General features: G+C 53.4%; 1 protein-coding gene across 1 annotated transcript; it reads left to right on the plus strand.

The window, feature by feature from the left end:
* The first annotated feature begins 13743 nt into the window (after nt 1–13743).
* XIRP1 (xin actin binding repeat containing 1) lies at nt 13744–20544 on the plus strand. Its single transcript, XM_032347632.1, has 3 exons — nt 13744–13902; nt 16616–20023; nt 20451–20544. Exons 2-3 carry the CDS (start codon nt 16655–16657, stop codon nt 20457–20459), a joined length of 3378 nt encoding a protein of 1125 aa, XP_032203523.1. The 5' UTR covers nt 13744–13902; nt 16616–16654; the 3' UTR covers nt 20460–20544.
* Nucleotides 20545–20714: the final 170 nt, after the last annotated feature.

Genomic DNA, 20714 nt, shown 5'->3' on the forward strand with positions numbered 1-20714 from the left:
CATTTCAAAGATAAAACCAACATTATCTGCTCGGGTGTTTGCATTCATTTCCTATTGCTGCTAGAAAACTACCACAAATGTATTGGTTTACAACAACACAAATTTATTCTCTTATAGTTCTGAAGCTCAGAACCCTGAAAAGAGCCTCCAGAGTTAGAACCAAGGTGTTTGGGGAGTTGGTTCCTTCTGCAGGCTCTGGAGGGGAGACTCCATTCCCTTGCCTTTTCTGCTTCTCAAGGCCATTGTGTTCTTCAGCTTATGCCCTACTCCCCCACCCCCTCTGCCTTCAGAGCATATCACTCCAGCTTCTTCTTTTTTTTTTTTTTAAATTAACATAAAATGTATTATTTGCCCCAGGGGTACAGGTCTGTGAATCATCAGGCTTACACACTTCACAGCACTCACCATAGCACGTACCCTCCCCAATGTCCATCGCCCAGCCACCTCATCCCTCCCCACAACCCCCAGCAACCCTCAGTTTGTTTCCTGAGGTTAAAAGTCTCTTATGGTTTTTCTCCCTCCCCGGTCCCATCTTGTTTCATTTTTCCCTCCCTACCCTCCACAGCCCCCTCCTCCCTCCCTCCCAAACTCCTCATATCAGAGAGATCATATGATAATCTCTGATTGACTTATTTCACTTAGCATAATATCCTCTAGTTCCATTCACAGCATTGCAAATGGCAAGATTTCAGGTTGGTTTTTTTTTTTTTAAGATTTTATTTATTTATTTGACAGACAGAGATCACAAGTAGGCAGAGAGGCAGGCAGAGAAGAGGAAGGGAAGCAGGCTCCCTGCCGAGCAGAGAGCCCGATTCAGGGCTCGATCCCAGAATCCTGGGATCATGGCCTGAGCCAAAGGCAGAGGCTTTAACCCACTGAGCCACCCAGGTGCCCCAGATTTCAGGGCTTTTTGATGGCTGCATATCACTCCAGCTTCCCCTTCGATGCTCACATCTCCTTTTTCTAACTTGTCCTCCTGCTTTCCTTGTGATTAGATTGGGTCCACTTAAATAATCCAGGATAATATCCCCATCTTGGAATCTTTAATTTACTCGCATCTACAATATCCCCTTTGCCATGGAAGGTAACATATTCATGTGTTCCAGAGATTAGGATGTGAACATCTTTGGGGGCCATCATTCAGACAACCACAGGGTTGGATGGGGACATGCAAGCAAGGGAAGGGTCAAGGATGACCTTGAGGTTTTGGGGCCTCAACAACTGGCATGTGGGTGACTATGACCCAAGATGGAGAAGCAGGACAGTCTTTCTTTGGAAGCTGAGTCTTGCCACTTCTCCTCCCAAAGGCTGGCCCATGTTAAAAGATAATTTTCAGGGGAGCCTGGGTGCCTCAATCAGTTAAGTGTCTGCCTTCAGCTGGGGTCACAATTCCAGGGTCCTGGGATCAAGTCCTGCCTTCTCCTCCCTCTGCCTCTCTGTTTTTCTCTCTCTCATAAATAAAGAAATAAAATGTTAAATGAGACGGGGGCCCTGGTGACAGGGCTAGTATCCCTATAAGAAGGAGCTGTCCTGGGGCACCTGGGTGGCTCAGTGGGTTGAGCAGCTGCCTTCAGCTCAGGTCATGATCTCAGGGTCCTGGGATTGAGTCCCACATCAGGCTCTCTGCTCAGCAGGGAGCCTGCTTCCCTCTCACTCTCTCTGCCTGCCTCTCTCTGCCTACTTGTGATCTCTGTCAAATAAATAAATAAAATCTTTAAAAAAAAAAAAAAAGAAGAAGAAGAAGAAGGAGCTGCCCTTGCTCCCCTCCCCTACACTGCCATGAGAGGACCCAGCAAGAAGGTTGACATCTAAGCAAGCTAAGAAGAGGCCCTCCCCAAGGACCAAATCTACAGGTACCTTGACCTTGGATTTCCCAGACTCTAGAACTGTGAGAAATAAATTCCTATTGTTTAAGCCACCCAATTGCTGGTATTTCATTATGGCGGCCCACATTGATTAATATACAAGCTATTGATTTTTTTTTTTTTGGGGTCCAGTCATTTGTAATCAGCTACCTGGTGACATTCTGCATTCAAGAGCAATTAGACCCAAATGAATAAAAACAACATAATTCATCCTGGCCATGATCACTTTGGAACTGAGAAAACGTTCCTTCCATACAGCTGCTCCCTAGCAATACAACAGCCTTTCCTTGTTTGTGGCTAAACTAGAGGTACAGTGATTTCTATAAATGAGTAATAAATTTGGCAGTGAAATCTCTCGTATGCTCTTTTCTCCCATCTCATCTTCTAACCCAATTAACATGCATGAGAGGGAGAAAATGAGTGAACTCTGCTGTGCTGTAACATTTGCAGAGCAAGAAGATAGAATCCAGTATCAGGCAGAAAATCTTAGATGACCATCCATACATTTGTTGTCAAGAGAAGAATGTGTTGGGATAAAAAAAAAAAAAAAGTTTTCTTCTACTCACTTAGGTTCAGTACTGGAAGCCTGTGAATTAACTAACAACAAACAGATTAAGAGGGGAGAAGACAACGTTTCTTTGCCAGGGAGCCTTCCATTTATTGGCTCCCCACATATCCAAAGATAGAGGCTTATAACCCTCTTAATAAGGAGAAAGATCTTCTATGGAAGAATAAATGGAAGGTAGGACAGCTTCAGATAAAGTTTATTGAAGCAATTACTCATGCCAGTTATAATGGTTAGTCTCCTTCTGGCTATAAACGTACCAGAGAGGGAGCATTCATGGCAACTGTAATTTTCAGGAGGTCCTGCTCGCATCTACAGAAAAAGTTAAGATAAGGTTTTTCTCCTGTGGCTGCTATGTATTCAGAGATTTTTAGCTTAAAATCACTTTATGCCATTGAAGTATATCTTGAACCGTTCCAGGTAGAAAACCATTCATGTAACAAGAACTTTCAAAAGGCATTTCCTGTCTCCGAGATTTTAGTCAAAGCTCTGTAGGTTTAGGGGCGCCTGGGTGACTCAGTGGGTTAAAGCCTCTGCCTTCGGCTCAGGTCATGATCTCAGGGTCCTGGGATCGAGCCCTGCGTCGGGCTCTCTGCTTGGCGGGGAGCCTGCTTCCCTCTCTCTATCTCTCTGCCTGCCTCCTTGCCTGCTTGTGATCTCTCTCTGTGTGTCAAATAAATAAAATCTTTAAGGAAAAAAAAAAAAAAAAAAGCTCTGTAGGTTCAAAAAAAAAAAAGGACCCAAGAGCGGCCCCACCCCCAATCTGAAATGAAGTGCAATACTTAAAGAAAGTGGGCAACCAAACTGGGTTTTGACCTTTCATCCAACTCGTGCCTCCAGGCAGAAGTTTGAGACTAGAAATGAAACCGCAAAGAGGGTTTCTTGAAGGCCAAGTGCCGTCCTCCTCCCACTTTAGGTCTGATGGGGGCCTTCAAGAGCGCCCCCAGGAGACCCCAGCCCCTGGGCTGAGTGGAGAGTAGAGTGAAAAGGGAGGAAGGTCTCCTGTACACACTCAGGAAGAGGTGTGTGTAGGTGGAAAGATGGCATCAGCACTTGTCTTGGGGTCATGTAACCCTGATCAGGGAATGGCCTACCTGTGGATGGTGTCTGTTTGCCCAGTGCACCCACAGGGTAGTCCACATGAGGAACAGCCAACATATGGGCTTCTGACCCTCCCGGAGGGCACCACCAACACTTTCCCTGCCCTCTTTGTCTCTCCTCCCTCTTCTTCCTGCACCCTAAGTCTGGAGTAACAGCAGATGGGTAAAGGGTAAAGAGAACAGAGTTTGGAGAGGAAAGAGTGAGATAACCCCGCTACCTTTCCCTTCCCTACCGGGTTTCCAAGCTAAACCGGGGCAGCCTTCTTCCATCATCCCACCTTGCTCACCTCCCCTGCCTGCCCAGCTTGCCCTTTGTGTTCTGACCCCTCCAGAGTCCAAGTTCAGGGGATGGCACAGGGAGAGAGATCCCAGGACTCGTACTTTCCTGAAGCATTGATTCCTGAGCTTGGCTCAGGAAGCTGGCTCTTTCTATCATGGGGTGTGTGGAAGGTTCTTTGAGGACCCCCCAAGCCCCATACCGCCTGCACTTACCGACATGGTGGATGCTCCTGATAATTCCCATTTAGCCACTGGACCTTGAAGTCTACCCCTACAGATATTCTCTCTTAGGGGTTTCCATTGGGCTCCAGCCAGCCCCACTGAGCAAGGCCTCTGGAGAGGTCTCTCTCCATCTCAATGTACCTAGGACCCTGGTATTTTCTATTCAGTCTAGTCTCTTTTCTAGGTCCATCCACTGGACAGCATACTGTTCTGCCCAGGCCCACATATCAAGGCCTGAGAGTGGCCATGGAGAAGGGAATTTATGATGCCAGGGGGACCAGCAGTCTGGGGTCTCCTCACACACACACAGGCCCCTCACAGTGTAGGACAGAACAGGGACAGGAGGAGGACAAGCTCTATATATACTCCTGCTTCTGGTGTAAATGTTCGGGGAGGGGAGGGAGCAGAGGAGGTGTCCCCAGCAGCTCAGCAGAGAGAACAGCAGGTACTGAGATCCTGAAATGGGAGTAAGCTTGATGCATCCTGAGGGCTGGAAAAAGAGAGAAGGAGAGAGTGCTGCAAGGTGGGGCCGTAGACACAGCTGGGGCTGCTGCTTCGCTCAGAGTCTTGGGAGCCCTGGCACACTTTGGTCTCATCCCAGAGGTGGGACACAGTGGCCTGGGCTGCAGCAAAGTCTCTGGAGGTAGTGTGAGTTGGGAGGCTTATGGGCCAGGTCACCCCAGGGGCTGCCCTGGATGTTCTCAATAGATACTTTGTCATGGGAGGTTCACAGTGACTCAGGAAAGGGAGGTTAACCATTCATTTACTATACCTGGAGACAAGGTAAAAAGGGGAGGTGCCTGGAACCAGGTAACCTTGTCATGGCTTCAAGTTTAGCCAGTGAATTATAGTGCTTTGGTCATACTCCGTTCCCCCAGCTGGACAGCAAACGTCGTGATAGCAGAGATCGTGCCTGTCCTCTTTGCCCTCTAACCCCAGCTCCTAGCAAAGAGCCCAACAGTATGTTGGGCTCTTAAGTATGAATTTAATGACTTGATTCTATCTATTGCTGCACAACAAACTACTTCAAGTTTTAAGTGGCTTAAAACAATAGCAATCATCTTACCCACAGCTCGGCAATCAGAGTCAGCTCACCTCTGCTCACTGTGGTGTCCCCTGGGACAACTCGCCTGGAAACTGGAAGACCCCCTTTAAGCTGGCTTCCTCGTGGGGCTGGTAACTAATGCTGACTGTCCGGTGGAATTAGCAGGGCCGGGGGCTGGGGCCCTTGGTTCATCTCTATGTAATCTTTTCACAGACTGCTTGTGCTTCTTCACGGCGCAGTGACGGGGTTCCACTGTCTGCAGAGAAGCAGCTGGAAGCTGTGTTGCTTTTTATGGCCAACCTCAGAAGTCATACAATGCCCTTCCACCAGTCACAACCCTGCTTGGATGCAAGAGAATGGCGATATAGACTCCTTTCTGTCTGTTGGAAGAGTGTCAAAGTCACATTTGAAGGGAGATGGGATAGGATGGGAGATACTGGAAGGGCCGTCTTTGGAAAACTCGTTCAGTCTGTCCCATGAACAAGCACGGTGCTGCTCGGTTCAAGGAGGAAGGGACATCTGTCTTGTTCTACAAAGGTTCCCCTGGAACTCAGAAAAGATGAAGCTTTGAAGCTTAGAGAGTTAATTGATAGTTACGATGATAATTCACTTGCTTGTTTTATCGGCCTCTAACCAAAATGTAGGCTCCATGAGGATGCAGATAGATAGATAGAGAGATCTATATATAAAATCTTCAGTGCTTAGCCCAGAGCTCAGCACACAGTAGCTGTGCAAAGCATTATCTTTTTTTTTTTTTTTAATTCAGTGTGTGTGGGAGTGTGTAGCAGGGTGATGGACGTTAAGGAGGGCACGTGTTGGGGCGCCTGGGTGACTCAGTGGGTTAAGCCTCTGCCTTCGGCTCAGGTCATGATATCAGGGTCCTGGGATCGAGCCCTGCATCAGGCTCTCTGCTCAGCAGGAAGCCTGCTTCCCTCTCTCTCTCTCTGCCTGTCTCTCTGCCTACTTGTGATCTCTCTCTCCCTCTGTCAAATAAATAAATAAAATCTTTAAAAAAAACAAAAACAAAAAGGAGGGCATTTCTTGTGATGAGCACTAGGTGTTATACACAACTGAATCGCTGAACACTGAACAAATCACTGAACACTGAATCACTGAACACTGTATCAAAAACTAATGATGTACTGCACAGTGGCTAACTGAACTTAATAAAAAAATGAAAAAATTCAATTAGCCCACATATACTACATCGTTAGTTTTTGATGATGTGCTCAGTGATTCATTAGCTGAGTAACACCCAGGGTTCATCAGGTGCTAATAAATAAATGAGAGGTTAAGACGCAGTCTTGGTTGCAGTCTTGGTCCAGAGAGGCGAAGTGTCCCTCGAGGACGTGCTGCCACCTTCTGGGCACTGGGGGTCTTACCAGCCATTTCCAACACCGCTTGCCCACCTGCTTTTGGAACTGGGCATCTCTCTCGCCAGGAGTGCTCTCCTGACCCTGATTTCTTTTTCACCAGAGCCCTGACTCCTATATTGGTTCCCACTAGACCGGTGAGAACTTTGAAGACCGGAGGAGTTATTTACCAGAAGCGTCTCTCCCAAGTGCCCCCACATGCTCAGCCCAAGCCGTCCGCAGCCCTCCACAGCCTGGAGGTGGCTCTCGGGTAAAGTCCTCAAGGGCATTCTTGGTGAACCTGGCAGCCCGTTCCCACTCTACACTGTGGCGCACTGGACACTGTCGCTCCCCTCCCTCCTTGAAATGCATTCCTCCTTCAGCATCTTCCAAGACCAGCTCCCCTCCTGGTTTTTCTCCTGCCTCCCTGGCTGCTACTTCCTTCTGCAGCTTCACTACTGTCCACCTTCACCCACATCTGCCCCTGAGCCTGCCCCTCTCCACAGACCTCTGGGAGAACACGGCCCCCTCTGCACACATATGGCTGCTGGGTCCCTGTCCCCAGTCCAGAGGTCCAAATCCCATTATCTGGCCCCTGAAGATGGCTCTGCCTACCTCACCCACATCTGATTCAAAGACAGCCTGTCTCCCCCTCCCCGCCAGCCACCCTGCTCTCCACCTCACTCCCAGTGCCCACCCACTGCCCCAAGCCAGACAGCTGGGGATGGCCTCTGAAGGGCCCTCTCCTCACCACCGAGTACACTGACCAGCTTTCTGCCTGCCACCTCAGATAATTCACCCAGCACTCAGGCACCCTGCAGCTCTTTTACTTGGATTTTGTCTGTTCTACCTCCTGAGAATCCCGCGGGCTCAGCCCCTCATCCGCTCCTCTCTGCCACCACCAAAATCTTCATTGCTTAGAGCCCGGGTTGCTGGGACCGGCTCTCACCACCTACGACCAATTTCAAATTGGCCCTGAAAACACCCTTCCTGATGGAGCCCCAACTCACAACGTGTCCCTGAGCCCACTGCCCAAGACCACTCTCCACTCTGTCACCCACCTTGCACTCAAGTCACACAGCCCATGTCACATCATCTGCACCCCTCAGTCTGTGCTCACTCGCTTCCCTCTGGCCAGATGCCCTTCCTTCCTCAGCCCAAATCCGTTGTACAGACACAGAAATTAAGGTTTGGAGATCTGGCAAGTGTGGAGCTGGGATTCCAGGGAAGGGCTTCCTGAACCAGTTTCTTCACTACTCCACTCCCGGATCTGCTGCAAACCTCCAGCCCCCAGGTGTGAAATGGCCGGTGGGGCACGGGGGAGAGAGGGGTGGTTGGTGGATGAAAGATTGGGATCTTCTTGCTCTGAATTCCCCTAACTAGGATTTCTGGAGTCGGAGATGCTCTGAGGCTCTCTGGTGACCTGGGGGTGCCAAGCACAGCTGCCTACGACCCCCTAGCCTGCCGCACAGTGGGGAATGCTGAGGCCGAGCCCCACCCGGGCTGGCTGGGTGCCTGTTACAAGTGGGCAGGCGTGGCCTTCCATCCGCCCTCCACTGCTCCGGTTTCCACTCTTATTAGTTTTCTATTCCTGTGAGGCAAAATACCACAAACTTAGCAGCTTAAACGACACCATTCATTAGCTACAGTTCTGTAGCTAATATCGAAGTCTGGCATGGCAGGGCTGGGCTCTCGGCTCAGAGAAACATAAGGCTGGAAAGAGGCTGAACCTCACCTGGAAACTGAAGAAAACTCTTCCAAGCTCATGCCAGATGATGACAGAATTCGGTTCCTGTGATTGTTAAGACGGAGGTCCCCTTTTCCTTGCTGCCAGCCAGGAGCCTCTCTCTGTTCCCTAAGGAACCGGGTTGTGGTTCACAAGATCCCCCCTTCTTCAAGTCAAGGAGGGTTTGTCAAATCTCTCTCTGTCTACAGTCTCAATGACTTCCCTTCTCCACCAGCAGAGGATAGCTTTCCACTTCTAAGAGCCTTTCAGGATTGGGTCCAGCCCACCCAGATAATCTCTTTATTCTAAAATCAGCGTACTTGGGACTTGACTTGCGTGTGCAAAATCCCTTCTTGGCAGTGCCTAGAGCGGCGTTTGATGAATCACCAGGGGACAGGAATCTTGGGGGACCATCTTTAGAATTCTGCCAACTACATCCCACAAAGACCTGCTCGAATTAATCTGCAATGTGTGTGGGGGGGTGCCGAAATGGCTGAAACTTGACCCCATGATCTCTGGGACTCCCGTATCAAACCATCTCTCTCCTCACCCTGGGCTCAGTCAGATTTTCCCACTTCCCTGCCTATAGTTAGGCCATACCTTCCACCTAAGTGTTGTTCCCTACTAACTTCATCAGCTCAGGCCGCCAGAACAAAATTCCACAGACTGAGTGTCTGAAAAAACAGAAATTAATTTTCCCACAGTGCTGGAGGCTGGAAGTCCATGATTAAGGTACTGGCAGGTTTGGTTTCTTTTGAGGCCTCTCTCCCTGTGTCCTCACATGGCCTTTCCTCTGTGCACACACATCCCTGGTGTCTCTTTCTCTTGTTACAAAGGACATTAGTCCTGTGGGGTTAGGACCCTACTCTTTTGACTTCATTTTACCTTAATTACTTCTTTAAAGGCCTTCTCTCCAAATACAATTATATTCTGAGGTCTGGGAGTTAAGGCTTCAACATATGAATCTGAGGGGTGCCTAGCTGACTCAGTCAGTTAAGTGTCTGCCTTTGGCTTAGGCCATGATCTCAGGGTCTTGGGTTTGAGCTCCATGTCAGGGTCTCTGCTCAGCAAGGAATCTGCTTTTCCCTCTGTCCTTCCCCCCATTTGCTCTCTTTCTCATATATATATATATATATATATATATATATATATATATATATGAATTCAGCTCACAGGCTACCTCCTCCATGAAACCATCCCCAGGGATCCAATTTGGAGTTTGCTTTTCCCTCCCTGAGCCCCTCAGTGCCACACTGGTACCTCTGTCCATGCTGGTACCAGGTCCAGTTCCCATGGAGCTGTGGGCTCCCAGGACAGGCTCTACTGCTGACAAGCTGTCATGTCCTGGGAATTGTCCAGCATAGAACCTGGCCCAGTGGGGCACTGGTAAGTATTAGAGAAGGAAGGGAGGAGGAGAAATTCACCAGCAGGATGCTAACAGGGTCAAAGGGCAGGGCCCCTGTCCCAGGAAGCTGCCAATGGCACCCTTCCCTGGCCGCAAGTGCTCTGGGGTCCCCAGAATGTGTGTAGGACTGACAACAATTCTTCAAGCTCAAGGATTAAGGGGCAACCGCCTCCAGGCTTCCTTCTGTTCTGTCAGGCAGGGCAGGCACCTTGGTGGTGGCCATGTCTATAGTGAGACCCAGGTCTGTATTATTCCCCTCACATCCCTCCTCACAAAGCACCCCCAGGGGCTAGACCACCCTGACCTCCGGGACAGGACACCTGAGTTCTAGTCCTTGCTGAGCCTGTCACTCCTATGTTGACCTGACTTCTCCAAGCCTTCATTTCTTGACCTATAAAGTGGGCACACACATATTGGTCCCCACTCCGCCCCGTACCCCCCTCACTCCACTTCAGGGGACAGTCCCTGTACAGACTCACAGATTCCCACATCCAACCCTTGTATCTCTCCGTCTGAGGGGCGGGCCAGAAGGATAGGAGAGCCCAGGGCTTCCGTCCGGGCGGGAGCGAGGATGAGTGGGTGAACACCCCAGCCTCCTTGCCCTGGTGACACACATTCTGCACCAGCTGGCAGAGGCCCCCCAGTGGGACCAAGCCCTGGCCATCCACAGTAATAAGTAACTCGCTTTCCTCCTGCCCCCAGCTAACTTCACTCCCTCAGCACATTCCTCCCCTCCCCAGGAACTCACTCACTCCCAAATGCTCCAGGGGATGGGGGTGGGTCGACTCTTGGAAGATCCTGAGCTAGGAACTACAGCACAGAACTGAAAGACATTCAGAGGGCATATAAATAGGAAGAGACAGGCTGGCGATTTGATCCCAGCAGTCTGACGACAGATCCCATGCTCCACTACCTCCCACATGGTAGCCACATTCCTCTAGTAGGAGGGTGGAGACACCCCCTATCCTCGCCAGTGTGCCCACCCTCCGAGCTGCCCCCAGAGCAGAAAATCCCTGTTCCGGGTTCAGATGGTTTTATCAAGAGGCTGAGCAGACCTGTCTCCTGCAGGCCTGGAAGAGACCCAGTCTGGCCTGCTCAGAGCTGTCCCTTGGCACCAGTGTCTGCTTCCCAGCTACAGGGAAGCCAGGACTGCTGGCCAGAGCCTTGAAGGGCACTTGTCTTCAGACCAAGAGGACACACTGCGATCTGGGACCTGGAGAATCTGGGGTTGGCAGGGATCCAGGAAAAACTTAATGAGTTTACTCATTTATTGAGCTTGTAGTGCGCCAGACCCTACTCTAAATGCACCGTGTGTGTGTGTGTGTGTGTGTGTGTGAGAGAGAGAGAGAGAGAGAGAGAGAAATGTATACTCTCCACAGCAACCCTTTGAGGTATGCACAATTATCATCCCCATCTTATAGATGAGGAAACTGAGGAATAGAAGGGGTCAGGAACTTGCCAAGGTCACACAGCTAGTGAGTGTCACAGGTAGGATTCACACTCAGGCAGTCGGCCCCTAATCATCCGTGGATCCTGTCTCTCCTGAAGCTTCTGGTGAGTCTGCCACCAACTCCTGACTGCGCTCTGCCATCTCATGCCGGCTTAGCGGGGAGACCATGAACTTCTGACCTTTGGCGGAGCCCTGTGTGGAGGGAGGGGCTGACCAGGGAAGGCGCCCTCAAGACTGAGGAGCAGTGGGCTCCAGAAGGAGGGACTGGCATCCTCCGGAAACGACCACCCCTCCCCCAAGGCCGCTCTGCCTTTGGACAAAGTTCCATTAATCAGCACAGCTATTCAACCTCAGTGTGTTTATTCCCAGCCTCATTCCCAAGATGATCTGAGGGAGCCGAAAGAGAGAGATGTGCAATGTCTCCACCAAAGCTACTCTGATAAAGGCACGTGGGTGGCTCAGTTCGTTAAGTGTCTGCCTCCAGCTCAGGTCATGATCTCGGAGTCCTAGGACTGGGATCCACGCTGAGCAGGATCCCTCTCCCTCTGCCTCTCACCCAGCTCATGCATGCTCTCTCTGTCAAATAAGTAAAATCTTTTTTTTTTTAAGATTTATTTATTTATTCATTTGAAACAGAGAGAGAAAGAGAAGGAGAGATCACAAAGTAGGCAGAGAGTCAGGCAGAGAGAAAGAGGGAGAAGCAGATTCCCCACTGAGCAGAGTTTGACAGGGGGCTCGATCCCGGGACCCTGAGATCATGACCTGAGCTGAAGGCAGAGGCTTAACCCACTGAGCCACCGAGGCGCCCCTATAAAATCTTTTTTTTTTTTAAAGATGCTCTGATAAACCATGCCTCAGAAGCCTTGTAATTGATACCTTCGTGATGTGGCACCATTGGATCACTACACTTGGGATGACTCATTCTGCTTTTCTTCAGTTTTCCAGCTTTAAAACTGAAAGTCCTTTATTCTGAGAACCCCTCCGACAGGCAGCAGTTGGTCATCCTCATTAAACAGACTGCAACCCATAAAGCCTACTTGCTAGACTAGGAACGTAGCTCGGAGTTTCCTGAGCTCCTTTCAGTGTTGATCGCATTAGCAGTGCAATAGAACTTTCCACGGGATGTGTCCAGCATGGTAGTTACTAGGCATACGTCTCTACAGAGCACTCAAAATGTGGCTAGTGTGATGGAGAACTGGATTTTTTATTTTAATTCATTTCACTCAATTTTTTTTTTATTTTCAGCATAACAGTATTCCTTGTTTTTGCACCACACCCAGTGCTCCATGCAATCTGTGCCCTCTCTAATACTCACCACCTGGTTCCCCCAACCTCCCACCCCCACCGCTTCAAACCCCTCAGATTGTTTTTCAGAGTCCATAGTCTCTCATGGTTCACCTCCCCTTCCAATTTCCCCCAACTCCCTTCTCCTCTCTAAAAATCAGCACCTGCCGCTAGCCTGTGACAATATTGAAAAGGAAAGTTGTATTAGATAAGAACAAAGGAGATATGAGGAAAAGCCTAGGGAGCAGGTAGGGGGATGGAAAAGGACAGGGGAAGCCAAAAGCACGAGCGGATGCAGGAGAAGGGGTCCCTAGACACCCCTCTGTCTGGCACCACGTGAGTGCAGCCTGACTCATGCTGACTCAGTGGAAAAAGCGAGCAGTGCCCGGTATCACCGCGGGGCACCAGAAGGCATCCCGGATGTCAGAAGGAGACCCTGCGCTGCCAGATCACAGAAGGCACCTGCACAGCCTTAGACCCAGCACCTGGGCAATACGCCCCCTTCCTGAGTGTTCTGGATGGTTTCCTGATGCCCTCACCCTTCCTGGTTGGAACACCAGGACCTCTGGACCCTGCTAGCACCTTGGGTTCTGGGAAGCAAAGAAGGGGGAGGCATGACCCCCCGCAGTTGTCTGTGACTGGGAAGCTGATGACTCCAGGGTCAGAAATAACACCACAGTCAGCTTGCCATGTGCCACCCCTCCCTTCCCCCCCCCCCCCCCCCGCCATTCCCAGAAAGCTTGGGCCCTGAGTCAGAGGGAAGAGTCCAAAAGTAAACAAGGACCCAGATCATTGGCTATGAAAACCACAGAACCATTCTGTGGAATTCTTTGATAAGTCGAGGACCTAGTAAAGAGTTGAAGCCTGGAAATTCAGATGTCTTTCCACTAGTCCGTTGCACTCCGGATTGTGTAGCCCAGTGGATGGGGCACAAAGAATTAGGACAAGAGAGGGGAATCCTTAGTGCAGAGGGAATGGGGGAGAAGGAGAGCTGGGCTTACCCTCAGAAGTGTCCAGGCCAGGAGCAGAGAGGACCCAGGCCTGCCCTCAGGGGGCCTCCAGTCCCCTGGCACAATGAACACACACATCAGGAATAGTCAGAGACCAGTCCAGAGCAGAGAAGGTGGCCACGTGGGACAAGGGGGTAGGGCTGTCTAGGTGTCAGATGCCCCTCTTGATTCATTCCCTCAAAATAGTCTGGGACACCTGCACCCCACACTGACACTGAGTCACTGACCCCAGTCCTCAGATGAGACTTGAATGAATGAAGCGGTCCCTACTCCTCTTCCCCTTGCAGCAGAAAGGACATGTAACTGATTCCCTGGGATGGACGGGGAACTTCCCCAGGCCCTAAAAATAACTGAGCCACTTCATACTCTGAACTTAGCCTCTCCCACCCGCCCCCACCTGGCCCACCCCCTAGTCAGCAAGATAAAGGCAGCTGCTAGGCTGGCAGAGGACAGAGACCCGAGCCAGAGCAGCAAGAAGGCATCTAACGAGGCCAGCAGAGCAGGACCAGCCCTGAACAAGAAGCCGAAGAGAAAAGACAGACCATTAGATCACACCTGCCACAGACCTGAGCATCCCCTCAGCCAAGCGGGACCTTCAGGTGAGTGACCTGGCCTTTTGTCTTTCCACAGCAGGCTGGGGTCCCCTATGGGCAATGTGGGATGGCTCACAGGGGAGTGTAGATCACAGTCAGCTCTGGGTGGAGGAAGGAGGTGAGTGGGGGGTGGGGGTCCCTGATGTAAAAAGTCCATGAGGAAGTTAAAGGAGCATTAGCATGAGCCCCCTGGGAGCTCTCAGAGTGGTTGCCACAGACCTGAGTCCCACAGAAGACACAGGTTCTTACCAGTCTGGCTTTCAGCAGAAGGTGGCCTGGAGCTGCCATTTCTAAAATACAGGTATGGAGCTCCCCAGGCTTCAGGGATTCCTCTCAGGGAAGCCCAGGTAGGCCCAGTGTCCACAAGAAAGAGAGACACAAAAGAGATCAGAGGACATAGGGCTGGAGGGTAGGACATAGGCCTGACTCAGCATTGCTAGGACAAACCCCATGTGCAGCTGTTGTGGGCAAAAGTCTTGGCATATCTGGAACCAGGAATATCTCCCCAGCACTGGCCTCTGAGACCACCTCCCAACGTATCAATGCCCAGGGCCTGAGGTACAGAGCAGACTTTGCCCCAGACCATAGTCTTACCCAGTGGGAAAGCCCTTGGGGCAAATCTGGGGACATGAGGAGGGGAGACCGGATCTGAAGATGTAGAGACCTGTGGAGACTGAACCAAGGAGCACCGGACGTGGCAGCAAAGGTGGAGTCTCCCTGAGAGGTTGGCTCAGCCCTGGATAGGCCAAGCTCTGGTGTACTTCTTGGGGTTCAGGCCTGACCCTAAGTGTGGTGGTCCCAATTCTGCTTCTACCCACACCCCACCCCTGTTCCTGTCCCGTAGAACTTAAGCCCCAGGAGTTCTGGGCCAGGCAGGTGCAAGGGTGGAAGGGCCAGAGGGCAGAAAACCTGCTTCAGGTCTTGCTATCACCTTTCAGAGCCTCCCAGAACAGAGAACAGCTCCTTCTCTGTCTTTGGGCCTCTGTTTCCCTGTCTAAACAATGAGGGGTTAGGTTCCTTGACCTCTGAGGGTCCACAGTTCTGACATCCCTGGATTCCATGATGCTAACAATTTATAACCATAGCAGGGATTCTAGAGATTCCTGGGGTCAGTGGTGGGGTGGAGCTCATGGTCCATACATGCCAACTGCTCAGGCCACATGGTTGTGACTAGACTGGGAGTCACGGTTTGCCTTTGTTCCCATCAGAACTCAGAGATGAAAGGAACCACACAGAGTGTGTGAGGAGACTCAGGCTGCAGGCTTCAGAGTTTTCCCCACATCGGGTCTCTGAAGTCTGGTGGGCAGACTGGATGGCTATCTCAGAAGGGGGGTCAAAGGACAAAGGAGATAAGTTGGGTGAGGGAGCCCAGGGTCCCAGTGGCTGAGCCTGGGCCTTCCTCTTGAGCCCAGGGCCGCTGGGCCGAGGCCAGGACAGCAGCTATATTTAGCATGAGTGTGGAGCAGAGCAGTGGGTCAGGGGCAGTGGGGCGGGGATGGGGGTGGGAGACGTGCTTCCCATTCCTTCCCTGCTGGCCTCTGGGGACTGTCAGTCCACCTGTCACAAGACAGATAAGACACAGAGGACAGAGAGCAAAGGAGGGCTTGCGCGGTGGAAGGCTAAGGCAAGGGAGTGGGGGGGCTGGGGGGAAGCAGTACCCTTGATGGAAGCTGACTGACATGAAGAGGGACAAAGAGAAGTACAGGAGTTTGGGCCTGGTGGCCTACAGCTGGGGAAGAATCTCCAAGAGGCAGGGCAAGGAGGTCTCTTCAGGAAGCCTTCTTGTCCAGTGCCTTCCCTCCGTGTGGGTGTCTCCCTCACACCTGGGGTGGGTGCTGGAAAACAGAGGGGCACCACAGCCAATAAGAAAGCTTCGTGCCCCTTTCCCTCTTATTTCTTGGGAGCAGGGTCCCAAATCAGGTCTAGGAACCCCGAGCTAGCACTGCCTGCCACTCATTCACTTGATTCTTTCCATGACTCAGTTTCCTTGTCTTTAATTGTGAGTGGCTGGACTAGAAGGCCCTTGAGTGCCCCCCACCCCACTCCCACCTTCTGAATCTTGGGATAATGCACCCCAAACCCCTACCTGACACTCAGAATCTGGCTCCGTGGAACCCTAAGAGAGCCTGCGAACAACTGCCCCTCACAGAGCCTCAGCTGCTTCTGCTGTAGCAGAGGCCACCAGCCCCTGCTAAACCCCCTGGGGCCAGAAGGCTGGAGAGCTGGTCAGGAGGGAAGACCTTAGAGGCTGGGCAGGACTCCCGGCAAAGTGGCAAGTACGCCCTCTGGTGCTGTGAAAGGGAATTTCTTCTCCATGGGAAGAAGTCCCCAGCTTAGGGAACCGCCTCTCCCAGACTGGGAACCCCTCAGTTAGGATTCACCTGGGAGTTCACGAGGGGAAAACCGACCTTGGTAAAGGAAGGTGAGGATGGAACTTGTCCGGTTTGCCTATTGGAGGTTTCGGCATCCCTTGTAGGGCTAAAGGACAAACTCACGGTCACTAGTGCCTTGCCTGCTCCCTAACAAACCAGGTAATTCTGGGGAAGCAGGACCCACCTTGATGGGTGGCTCCATATGCCCTAAGTTCTGACTTGTCACATAGCAACCCCGCAGGGGGTAGGGTGATAGCCAGGTGGGGTCTGGAGAGGGAGGGAGTCTCAACAAAAGGTGCCATGGGACGACTCTACCCTAAGGCTCTGCCTGCTATCATTTCTCCCAGCAACCAGCCCCATCCTCGTCTCTGCCCCTTCTCTGAAGGATGGCCAAAGCCCAGACGCAGGCAGCCCCCATGCTGACCATTCCGATGGCCACCGCAGAGGACCTGCCTCTCCCTCCACCCCCAGCCCGGGAGGACCTGCCCCCGCCCCCGCCCAAGGAGTCCTTCTCCAAGTTCCACCAGCAGAGACAAGCCAGCGAGCTCCGCCGCCTCTACAAGCACATACACCCTGAGCTCCGCAAGAATCTGGCCGAGGCTGTGGCTGAAGACCTGGCTGACGTCCTGGATTCCGAGGAGCCCACAGAGGGTGACGTCCAGTGCATGCGCTGGATCTTTGAGAACTGGCGGCTAGATGCCATTGGGGACCGCGAGCAGCCGCCTGCCAGGGAGCCTGTGACCGGCGGTGATGTCCAGGCTACCTCCCGCAAGTTTGAGGAAGGTTCTTTTGCCAACAGCACGGACCAGGAGCCAGCCGGACCTCTGCCATGCAGAGGGGATGTTCGTGCAGCCCGCCGGCTGTTTGAGACAAAGCCACTGGATGAGCTGACTGGTGAGGCTGAGGCATCGGGGGCTACGGCGAGGGAGCCTGAGGCCAGCGGGGATGTCCAGGGCACCAGGATGCTCTTTGAGACGCGGCCATTGGACCGCCTGGGCTCCCGCCCCTCCATCCAGGAGCAGAGCCCCTTGGAGCTGCGCTCAGAGATCCAGGAGCTGAAGGGTGATGTGAAGAAGACAGTGAAGCTGTTCCAAACAGAGCCACTGTGTGCCATCCAGGATGCAGAAGGTGCCATCCACGAGGTCAAGGCCGCATGCCGGGAGGAAATCCAAAGCAATGCAGTGAGGTGTGCCCGCTGGCTCTTTGAAACCCAACCTCTAGATGCCATCAACAGGGACCCCAGTCAGGTGCGGGTAATCCGGGGGATCTCCCTGGAGGAGGGGGCCCGGCCTGACGTCAGTGCAACTCGCTGGATCTTTGAGACACAGCCACTGGACGCCATTCGGGAGATCTTGGTGGATGAGAAAGACTTCCAGCCATCGCCAGACCTTGTCCCTCCTGGTCCAGATGTTCAGCAGCAGCGGCATTTGTTTGAGACCCGAGCACTGGACACTCTCAAGGGGGGAGAGGAGTCTGGAGCAGAGCACCCACCCAAAGAGGAAGTAGTCCCTGGCGATGTCCGCTCTACCCTGTGGCTATTTGAGATGAAGCCCCTGGACACTCCTAGAGACAAAGTCCAAGTGGGCCACCTGCAGCGAGTGGGTCCCCGGGAGTGTGAGGGGCTCATGGCTGAATATCCACGCAGTGATGGCTCCTCTGCACCATCCCACTCTCAGAGTGCCCCCCAGAGGGATGGGGTAAAGGGGGACGTGAAGGCCTTCAAGAACCTTTTTGAGACCCTTCCCCTGGACAGCATTGGGCAGGGTGAGCCTTTGGCCCTTCGGAGTATGAACAGAGCAGAAGGAATTGATTCTATGGGGCTGTCCCAGGACACAGGGTCCCCAGTGTACGCTATGCAGGATGGCAAAGGCCATCTCCACGCCCTGACCTCTGTCAGCAGAGAGCAGATAGTTGGAGGTGATGTGCAGGGCTACCGGTGGATGTTTGAGACACAGCCCCTGGATCAACTGGGCCGAAGCCCTAGTACTGTGGATGTGGTACGGGGCATCACCCGGCAGGAAGTGGTGGCCGGAGATGTCGGCACTGCCCGGTGGCTCTTTGAGACCCAACCCCTGGAGGTGATCCACCAGCGGGAACGGCAAGAACGCCAGGAGGAAGAAGGAAAGAGCCAGGCAGGTTCCCAGCCTGAGTCACTCCCAAAGGGTGATGTGCAGACCATCCGCTGGTTGTTTGAGACGTGCCCCATGAGTGAGTTGGCTGAGAAGCAGGGGTCAGAGGTCATAGAACCCACAGCTAAGGCGGAGGCGCGGTCCTGCACTTGGATGTTTGCGCCCCAAACCCTGGACAGGCCAGAAGGCTCCAGGGAGCAGCACCTGCAGGTTAGCCAGATCCAGCCTGGGGAAAGACAGACAGACGGACATGTCTTCGAAACTGAGCCTCTGCAGGCCTCGGGCCGTCCCTGCGGAAGAGGGCCTATGCGATACTGCAGCCGAGTGGAGATCCCTTCCGGGCAGGTGTCTCGGCAGAAGGAGGTTTTCCAGGCCCTGGAGGCAGGCAAGAGGGAAGACCAGGGGTCCAAGGTACTCCCCCAGCCAATCTCTGCGGGTTCTGTGCACAAGTTCACCTGGCTCTTTGAGAACTGCCCCATGGGCTCCCTGGCAGCTGAGAGCATCCGAGGCGGCAACCTCCAGGAGGAGCAGCCCGTGGGCCCCTCAGGCAACAGGGTGCCAGAGAGGCAGGAGACCACAGCAAAGGGGACCCTGAGGACTCTGCACACTATGCCTGGCCTCCTGCACCACGGAGGCATCCTCATGGAGGCCCGAGGCCTGGGGGAGCTCTGCCTTGCCAAGTATGTACTGCCAGGCCCGGGGCAGGGGGGACCCCACATACGGAAGGAGGAGTTGGTGTCTGGCGAGCTTCCCAGGATTGTCCGCCAAGTACTGCGCCGGCCAGATGTGGACCCGCAGGGGATGCTGGTTCAGGAGGACCCAGTGGGCCAGCTCTGCCTTAAGCCGCTGAAGCTGCCAGCTCCAGGCAGCAGCGGGAACCTCGAAGACATGGACCCTGAGTTCCAACAGGTGCTGGCTTGTGGCCTGGGGACCTCAGTAGCACGGACTGGGCTGGTGATGCAGGAGACAGAGCAGGGCCTGGTCTCGCTGACTGCCTACTCCCTGCAGCCCCGGCTGACTAGCAGGGCCCCTGAAAGGGGCAGTGTGCAGCTGCTGGCCAGCTGCATAGACAAAGGAGACCTGAGTGGCCTGCACAGTCTGCGGTGGGAGCCACCAGCTGATTCAAGTCCAGTGCCAGCCAGCGAGGGGCCCCAGAAGCTGCCCGCAATGGAGAACATCATCCATGTTCCCCCACTGGACCCCAGTATGGGGATGGGGCACCTGAGAGGCCCAGGGGGCACCCCCCACCTCCCACAGGTCATTGGAAAGGCAGTGCCTCTGGCTGGGGAAGAAAAGCAAAAAGAGAGCTGCACTGGGCAGAAAGGGATAACAGCTTTGGGAAAGTCTGAAGGAACCACAGTGACACCCACGGGGTCTGGAGCCCCAGACCTCCAGGCTGCCATGCAAAATCTGCGGATGGCAACAGCGGAGGCCCAAAGCCTGAGCCAGCAAGTTCTCAATAAGAACAAGCAAGACTCTGCCCCTGGAGCCACCTCAGCACCTCCGGAGCCACCACGGCACCCTGATGGTCCCCTGCAAGCATCGGCCGTGGTCACCGTGGCTGCCCAGAGCAATACTAGACCTGTGGCTGGAGGTGACCCCAGGACCCCAGCACACCCCAGAAAGGTCAGTGGGGAACAGAAAGTACTGCCCGGAGGGCTGCCTGAGGGGTGGGTGACTACTGAGGATGGCATCTACACTACTCACCGTATGAGGACCTTTGAGCCCCATGGGGGTGTACAGCCTTCTGAAAGAGAGCCCGCACAGTGGGGCAGGGACACTGCCCTCTCGGCCCAGGCTCCCACCCCACTTCAGGAAGGCCCAGGTCAAAGACTGAGGCCTGGGTGGGAGGAGCCTGGGGGCTGCACACAGATGGGCCAGGGAGCTCCAGAGAAGGCAATGGCAAGAGTAGGCCCAGGAGGCCTCCAAGCTGCAGAGAACCCCCTGAAGGTTGCCTCTTCAGCCCACCACACTCTGGCCTCTGTGCCTCGGCCTGCAGGTGCCTGTATGCACTCCCATAATGCCTCTGTTCCTTCTCCTCCTCTTCTCCCAGCTGCTGTGACAGGACCGGACTGCCCAGCCCACGCCCACCATGATGAGGACTCTATCCAACAGGACGCCGAGTCCCTGCAGGACCCCCTTCTCCACTCCCACAGCAGCCCTGCCAGCCAGAGAACCCCTGGGGCGTCACAGACAAGGACCCCAAAACTGGAGCCCAAAATACCCCCAAGGAAGAAGCCTCAGGTGCCTCCTAAACCGGCATACCTCAGCCAGATCCCGCCTCCTCGGAGGCTGCCCACACCCTCAGCCCTCTCTC

Source organism: Mustela erminea, chromosome 1 (assembly GCF_009829155.1).
Source record: "Mustela erminea isolate mMusErm1 chromosome 1, mMusErm1.Pri, whole genome shotgun sequence".
In the NCBI taxonomy this organism is placed as follows: Eukaryota; Metazoa; Chordata; class Mammalia; order Carnivora; family Mustelidae; genus Mustela; species Mustela erminea.